The sequence below is a fragment of the Oncorhynchus mykiss genome, chromosome 22, assembly GCF_013265735.2.
Source record: "Oncorhynchus mykiss isolate Arlee chromosome 22, USDA_OmykA_1.1, whole genome shotgun sequence".
Taxonomy (NCBI): Eukaryota; Metazoa; Chordata; class Actinopteri; order Salmoniformes; family Salmonidae; genus Oncorhynchus; species Oncorhynchus mykiss.
This window is the reverse complement of record NC_048586.1, coordinates 5,961,593-5,970,246: the sequence shown is the minus strand read 5'-3', so window position 1 is coordinate 5,970,246 and position 8,654 is coordinate 5,961,593. Positions and strand designations below refer to the sequence as shown.

The following is an 8,654-nucleotide window of genomic DNA, read 5'->3' as shown; positions in this document are numbered from 1 at the left end:
GCTTATTCAGTAGGAGGAAATATTTACCTTGTTGCATGTCTACCCTGTGGGCCGGGTTTCCCAGACAGGTTAAACGTAGTCCAGGACAAAAAATTATACTCAATGGAGATTCCAAATGGAAAGTATTTTAGTCCAGGACTAGGCTTAATCTCTGTCCAGGAAACTGTCCCTATATGTCTATCTGAAACACTTAAAATGTTGAAACCTATTGAATAAGCTCCAGGGATCACCCAACTGCCCTCAAGTAGAGAGACATCTTGAAGATCTGTCATGTAGTGTTTTATTTATATACCACCATTATACAGTGCCCTCCAGTGTCCATTCACTCAAGTTCTTGGCATGCCTTGCGCAGGAAACTCTTTCCATGAAGGACCAAGAGTCTGCTGGTTTTTGTTAAGACCTAGTCAACCAGGTGAGAGGAGTGCCTTACTAATCAGCGACCATATTTGATCAAGTGCAAGAGCAAAAACCGCAGACACTCGGCCCTGTGTGGAATGAGTTTGACACGTGCCTTACTGGGATCATTTGGGCTGCTGCTTAAAAAACAAAACAAGTAGTGCTTTTTTGGTAGTCGTCTGTGCCACATTGTACCCTTCAATTAGATTGTTATGATCAAAGTTTAGAATCCATGCTTTGCAATCTTATTTATTTCCCAAGTCCAGTTGGAATGACTTCATTGTTTCATAGTGCAGTTTTGGCAATAGTCTGAACTAAACGAAGCCTTCAGAAGGCCTACATATGTTCAAGTAATTTATAAGCAGATATATAAAAATGCATTCCAAATGTGTTAACCCTTAAGTATGTTTGCTTCTAGCTACAATAACAGAAGCTCATTCAGAGATCTAGACAAATGTTAAGAGACAAGTCCCATATGACAGTTATTTTGGCCCATTGAATATGGTTGGTTAATATTGTGAGAAAAGCTGCAGTATGATGACAATTAGTACTTTCCTTATTTTACCCCAGTGGTCTGTTTTGAAACTTATTTTGTAACCACACATTGCAAGAGACTAAACACACATGGCCTCATATCCTATGTTTCACAAAGCACCTCTGACCACAGACAGGGAAGGCTTTGGCCTGTGAGAATTCTCCCTGCACTAACTGATAGGCACTGTGTCACGTTCCTCAAAATAAAAATAGCTTCAGGCTATTCTGGATATTAATTAACATAAAAAATGTTTAAAAAAATGTTATCTACTCTTTGATATTCCAAAATAGGGTTGGTTTCCCAGACCCAGATAAAGCCTATTCCTTTACCAAAAAGCACTTTAAATGAAGACTCATTGAGCATGCATTTTTGCTCACGACTAGGCTTAATCTGTGTCTGGAAACTGGCTCATATAAAAATAAGCAATGTAATACAGTGAGAGTGCTTACTCAGTTGTTGGGTATGTGAGCTTTATATGAAATGTATAAAATATTTCCTAGACAAATTGTTGGTTGAATAAATGTACAGTGCATCAGACACTTTGACAGAGGACAACAGCACAATATTTTTGTAATATGTCTTTGGTATGTTATGAAATGTGCTCCTAAAAGTGAGTGTGCATGTGTTTTTTGTGTATGTATGCACTAAATCCTGGGTGGTAAAAGTTGATCACAATGAAAGTGGAAGTGTGGAGATACAGCTGGTGATTAGACTAAGAATTGTGTCCTTGGAGTCATTTTCTGCTCTCAGATGTTTGAAAACAAATGTGCGCTTTGAAATAAGAAACATTACCTTGCACATGTGCATGCCATATAATGTTTAATCTTCCTAATAATGATTATTCTCTTACGGTTATTTTCTGTTTCACTTTTAGTATTATTGTGACCAGTTACTTTTCTGGTGACAAGGTGAGTGGTTGAACATTTTTAGAAAAACAAAGTGGTCATTGTCATGACTGGAGAGTTTTTAAGTGGAATTTCCCTTCAGGTAGTGAAATAAAAAAAATAGTAACAATTTATAGAGTACATCAGTGTTTATAGTGTATATATATGATCACTTAAATTAATGAGCCTTAAAGGAATAGTACACTCCAAACCCATGTTTAAAAGATTGTTATGTAGCCTCAAAGGTGCTCTTCAGTCATTCTACAATATCTGTTGAATGGATAGTATTAAGGGAAATTTGCATGATCTACCTCAAATTAATGGAAAAGATCTGTTCAACCAATGTTTTGAATTTGAGTGACAATATTATATCGCTACATTTAATTAACCTCATGGATGTAAAGGCCCCTGAAGAGGACTAGCAAAGTTCTGGTATCTGTAATTTTTGCTTTTAAATCGATCTGTGGATGCCGTAGATCAAAATGACTACCATTCAGCAATAGCCCTAGTTCTCACGTTCATGTGCTAGTCGGACTTGTTGTAGCTATACTGCTGCTGCGTTCAGCCAATTTAGCAAGCCAGAAATTTCAGAGTTTCCTAGTCGGGGGAACTCCAAATTTCAAAGTTCCCCCGACTGGCATGTCAACATATTTCTTCGACCTTTGTGACTCAGGCTGTGAAATCTGGCACCACCAATTTGGGATGTCCCGCCCACCATTTCATTCGCTCTTCCGACTGTCCGTTAACTTCTGGCTGAATGCTCCATCGCAGCCGTTGACAAAGCACATGCCTGAAATCCTTAGATCCTAGCACAGCAGAAGAGCGTGATTTTGATACACTAGCACAGGGATGGGCAACTGGTGGCCCGTGGTTCAGTTTCCAATAGATTTTTAATGTTAAATTTGGGAACTCAGTCCGGGTCTCAATTTACTGTTGAGAGTTAGAATAGTATAATACACAGACAGGGTTCAGTTTCTCTTGTCAGTCACTGACAGTCACTCAATTAGCCCATGTCAACATTCTTATTTTATTTTTTAGATTGGTAAGTTAGTCTAGCGGCCATCTATAAAAATTTCTAGTAATCATGGTCGAATTGCTGACTGGGGGGCCCCATTGATTTTGTTAGTCACCCTCACTCAGATATACGTTTAAAAACTGCAAATATTTATCTTCGTCCCAATGCAAAGTGAATATAATATTGCAAAATCTTCTCTTATGCCCCATGGCAAAATGTGTAGAATTAACCCAAAAATTCCTGTCGGGGGGGGCGCATCTTAAAAAGTTTTGCCCGTAAGGTGGGGTGGGCACCCCCAACAAAATTTCGCTTATGGCCCCCAAAAGGATCGGGCCAGCTGTGACGGCATGTGTGGGTATGCATACCCATGAGCCACTGCGGCCCCTCATGATGATTTATTTTGTGGCCGCCGCCCCCATCAAAGGTGCCGATCCCTTTGTATTGTAAACTCTACTTCCTTTCTGTAAATGTCATTGTGCACTCAAATAATTTACTCCTGACAGTATGTAAATAGTTATATTGTATGTTAGTGTCGTCAGGTCGGCTAGTATTTGTATCGTGATCCTGCCTTGTGCGTTTGTATATTGTGAAATAATAAAGAGTGCCGATTCCTGCTCTAGCAGATTCAGGGATTGATTTCAAATCAAATCTAACTTTATTTGTTGTGCCGAATACAGCAAGTGTAGACTTTACCATGAAATGCTTACTTACAAGCCCTTAACCAACAGTGCAGTTCAAGAAGAGTTCAAATATTTACCAAGTAGACTAAAATAAGAAGTAATAATAAAAAGTAACACTGTAAGAATAACAACAACGAGGCTATATACAGGGGGCACCGGTAACGAGTCAGTGTGGGCGTACAGGTTAGTTGAGGTAATTTGTACTTGTAGGTGGGGGTCATATAAAAAAATATATTTTTATCATAATGTACTGTGTACTTAAGCTTGTGTCCTCAAAAGTAACTACACCTCAGCAATGTATAACTATTTTTACCAGAAAGGTGAGATTTTTGTCTTTCTTGGAGCATGCATCATTACTAGTTATAGTTTATGGCCCTCATGATAAATAACTTTTGGGATTACATCTTGTTTTATCTAGAAAAGGCTCTTGTCACATGTAATTTACAATAACGCTGGTTTCAACAGATCTCGTCAGAAGTAAATTAGACGTTTCCTGTGTGGTGTGGGGTGGGGATGCGATTTGTGAAATCTGTTCGTCGACAAAGCAAGACATGGTCACAATGGCAGGTAAGTCATTCAGTTCATTCCTACAACATGACACATACTTTTTCAGTTTATATTTGAATGTGCATTTAAAAAAAAAAAAAAGTACAACACTGGTTGTTATTCACACAGGCTCATTATGTGGTATCTCAGCTTATTTTGATTCGGAAAAACAGCTCTCGTTTGTCCTGACATTTATTCAATTAGTTGTATAAATTAATGAATGCTATGGAATCAATGCTCTATCACATTAAGTCAAGCATGCATTTCAAAGTCTAAATTATAATGTAATGTAGTAAGAAAGAAAAGGATCTTACTGATTCCCATCAAAGATTACCATAAGGTGTATTGCTGTAATTCCTTTTGAGGAAACCAAACTGCAGACACTATACCAATGCATTTTGCCAAAAGAGAAAATAAATTGTCCATTTAGCTCTTACTATTTTTCTCTACTGTTATATCTAGAAAAGGCTCGTCACATGTAATTTACAATAACGCTGGTTTCAACAGAGATCTCGTCACAAATTCATTAGACGTGGGGACGCGATTTGTGATATCTGTTCGTCGAAAAAGCAAGACATGGTCACAATGGCAGGTAAGTCATTTAGTTCATTCCTACAACATGACACACATACTTTTTCAGTTTGAATGTGCATTTTGTTTTTCTACAACACATTGGTTGTTATTCACACAGTATCATTTTGATTCATAAAATTAGGTAATACTGATTCCTTGTCAAGTATTACCATAAGGGGTATTGCTGTAATACCTTTTGAGGAAACCAAACTGTGCAGACACTATACCAATGTATTTTGCCAAAAGAGAAAATAAATTGTCCTTTTACTATTTTTCTATACTATCCATTTTGATTCAAGAAAGTGTAACCGTTTACCATCTTCTTTTCAGACCCAAATATCTCATACCTTTTGATTGTGGAGGACTTTGGTGAATACTTCAACTACACTGACTTCAACACAACTTATGAGCTTGACGAAAACACCCTAACCTGCAATACTTCCCCCATTTCCTCCGGTGTGACCGTCGTCTTATGTGCCTTATACGTCCTCATCTTGCTCTTGGCCATTCCTGGGAACATGGTGGTGGGGCTGGTGATAGCCTCCAGCAAGCAGCCGCTGTCTCCCTCTGACTTATACCTCCTCCACCTGGCTGTGGCCGACTTCCTGTTGGCTCTCACCCTCCCTTTCTGGGCCGTTTCTGTCACTGTGGGCTGGGTCTTTGGTGACGCCATGTGCAAACTAGTCAGTGTCTTTCAGGAGGTCAGCTTCAATGCCAGCATCCTGTTTTTGACCTGCATCAGCGTAGACCGTTACCTGGTGATCGTGCGAGCCATGGAGGCATCCAAGGCTCCTCGTCGCCAAGAGGTCAGCTGGGGCACCTGTGCAACTGTCTGGCTCGTGGGTGGCCTGCTGTCCCTGCCCGGTCTCTTCAACCATGTCGTCTTCTTACCCAGCACAGAGAGGATGACATGCGCCGAGAGTTACGACCCAGGCAGCGCTGAGGCTTGGCGGCTGGTCATACGGGTTCTCGGGCACATGTTAGGGTTTCTACTCCCTTTGACAGTTATGGTGGTGTGCTATGGTGTGATTGTGGCTCGACTCCTGCGGACCCGGGGCGGTTTCCAGAGGAACAGGGCCATGAGGGTGATTGTTGCGCTGGTTTTGGCCTTTCTGCTTTGCTGGATGCCCTACCACCTGGCTGTGATGGCGGACACCCTATTCCGGGCGAAAGTGGTGGGGTATGGGTGCCGAGAGAGGAACGCTGTGGACACAGCCATGCTCGCCACCCAGAGTCTGGGCCTGCTGCACAGCTGCGTCAACCCGGTTCTCTATGCCTTTGTCGGGGAGAAGTTTAGGAGGAGGCTACTCCAGAAAGTGGGTGTGATGGAGCAGCGAGCGTCATTGACCAGGGCCAGCAGATACTTCTCTCAGACCTCAGAGGCCACCTCCACATTCATGTGATCTTAAAATGTGTGTTTTTACCCCTGATTATAAGAAGAATCAATGAGTCATGATGAGGACTCCGGTGCTATGCTGTGGGTGTGCAGGAATACGCCCACATAAATGTCAACAAACTGGACTTTTAAAACAGCCTGTATTAACTCAATGCATCCATTTTTTTTGTTTTGTGAAAAGGAAGTGTAAACGCCCCTGGCGGGTTTTGAACGCATGTCTCCCAGCATGTAGGCAAACACTGCTCAAATAAATCTGTACCATTTTGTGGGGTATAGTAACATGTCCAAGCAAGGTCCATGACATTTATTTTTAAATATATTTTTTTATTTTACCCCCTTTTCTCCCCAATTTTCGTGGTATCCAATTGTTAGTAATTACTATCTTGTCTCATCGCTACAACTCCCATACAGGCTCGGGAGAGACGAAGGTTGAAAGCCATGCGTCCTCCAAAACACAAGCCGCACTGCTTCTTAACACAGCGCGCATCCAACCCAGGAGCCAGCCACACCAATGTGTCGGAGGAAACACTGTGAACCTGGTGATCTTGGTTAGCGTGCACTGCGCCCGGGCCCACCACAGGAGTCGCTGGTGCGCGATGAGACAAGAATTTCCCTACCGGCCAAAACCTCCCTAACCCGGACGACGCTAGGACAATTGTGCGTCGCCCCACGAACCTCCAGGTCGCGGCCGGCTGCGACAGAGCCTGGGCGCGAACCCAGAGTCTCTGGTGGGACAGCTAGCCTGCAATGCCGTGCCCTAGACCACAAAAAAAATATTGACATAAACTTGGCGACGCCATACATATGCATGTTTTCCGTTATAAATCAGACCTTTCATAAAACTGTGTGCGTGAATTCACCTTTTTATGTTGACAATAGCACCTTTTTTTTTTGCTAAAAGAAAGAGCAATGGCAAATCTTGATTACACTCCTTTAGAGGTGTGGGCAGAATGTTTTAATAATTTAAATATGCATACTATCAAATATAGCAGGTGCCAAACACTTGATTGATTGTACATTAGAAACATCTTAAAAGTGAAATTCTACAGCCCACGCTTCTACAGTATGCAAAATACAAAATGTTCAAAATGTTGTTAATCAATAAATTATGTTTATCTCTTGCCTTGGTTTAGTCTCTGATATTAAATAGGCTATTTAGAAGAAAAAGAAACGCACACCTATTAAGACGAGGTGCTGGCTAGTGGAGTAGAAAACTTGAAAATAAAAGAGCCGCACACTAGGAGCTCAGATGCAAAAATGTAATTACCAACTTTTCGACAGCCAAGCTGTCTTCATCAGGGTATAATCAATCACTGCGGGATGACTCGTTTATATAGTGTCAAAAGACACAGGCGTCTGTAATCATGGCCAAGAGTGGCCTACTATCATTGGTTAATAATCAAATATTAAAATGTCATACAAAGAACAACATACAAACAACAAATGGATAGCATTCGATCATAGATTCATTTGACTACACAAGCTTACAAACAATTACAATGGCAAAGTCACAATAATCACAAGAATGGCTTCAGATCAAAGTCTACGTTGAGACCGAAGGGCACAAGGGTCTTTAAATGAAAGATCCAGGCAGCCTCTCGTTTTAACAATAAATTATCAAGGTCACCCCCTCTCCTAGGGCGGGTGACATGTTCGATGCCAATATAACGCAGAGACGAAATCGAGTGGCCTGCCTCCAAGAAGTGTGCCGGAACTGGATAAGTAGATTAGATGCTCTGAGATACGTACGTTTAATTCGCGCTTTGTTTTACCTACATAATTTTAACCACAAGGACAAGTTATAAGATAAATAACTGCCTTAGGGGAGCACGTAATAACACCTTTGATTGGGATCGATTTCCCTGTTTGTGGGTGTTTGAAGTATCTACATTTATAAGTGCCATTGCATTGAGCACAGCCATTACATTTGTAATTTCCATCCAGTAGGGGTGCAAATAGACGTTCAGGAATATCTTGTGGTGGTAAATCAGAGTTTACCAATTGGTCTCTGAGTTTTCTGCCCCGCGAGAATACGACCAAGGGAAGGTCCGAAAACACATTACCGAGATCGGATTTTAGGATGTGCCAATGTTTGTGAACAATTCCCTTAATTTGTTCAGAGCACTTTGAATAGCGGGTAGTTAGAACGCAAGAATGCGTCTTTTTGCGAGACTGACCTTGAAAAAGGTCAATTCTCGTTTTGTTTTGAATTTTCTCAATGGCTATATTAATCTGATCATTCTTGTAGCCCCTCTCCTTGAACTTTCTTTGCGTCTCAGCCATATTTCTGTCGAAATCGGATTGTTTTTTGCAAATTCTTTTGATTCGACAGAATTGGCTGTAGGGCAAACTATTTTTATTAAATAGGCTATTACCTTGTGCTCCTATTGCACAGCAATACTGTAGCCTATACCCATTCTGTCAAATATTTAACATAAGCTACCAGTCTATTTACTGTGTTGGCAGAATGCTTTAATCTTTTGCATTAACTGAAAGTTTCTGAAAGAGAGAATGATGCCAAATTGTTGTGGACCTGTAAGTAGAATGTTTGTAATTTAATGTTTTGTATTGACTTTGCCCCCAACCTAATGCTGGACTGTCAGCAAATTGTCTAGGCTACTCAAAAACA

The 8,654-nt window shown here is 40.9% G+C and overlaps 1 protein-coding gene across 2 annotated transcripts; it reads left to right on the top strand.

Annotated features, from left to right (window-relative positions):
* The first annotated feature begins 1,701 nt into the window (after window positions 1–1,701).
* On the top strand, window positions 1,702–6,310 carry LOC110501285 (C-X-C chemokine receptor type 1). Of its 2 annotated transcripts, XM_021578731.2 has the most exons (4): window positions 1,702–1,839; window positions 3,976–4,077; window positions 4,564–4,648; window positions 4,960–6,310. In XM_021578731.2, exons 2-4 carry the CDS (start codon window positions 4,024–4,026, stop codon window positions 6,030–6,032), a joined length of 1,212 nt encoding a protein of 403 aa, XP_021434406.2. In that variant the 5' UTR covers window positions 1,702–1,839; window positions 3,976–4,023; the 3' UTR covers window positions 6,033–6,310. The 2 variants fall into 2 exon arrangements, with proteins under 2 accessions (XP_021434406.2, XP_036814461.1); XM_036958566.1 differs by lacking the exon at window positions 4,564–4,648.
* Window positions 6,311–8,654: the final 2,344 nt, after the last annotated feature.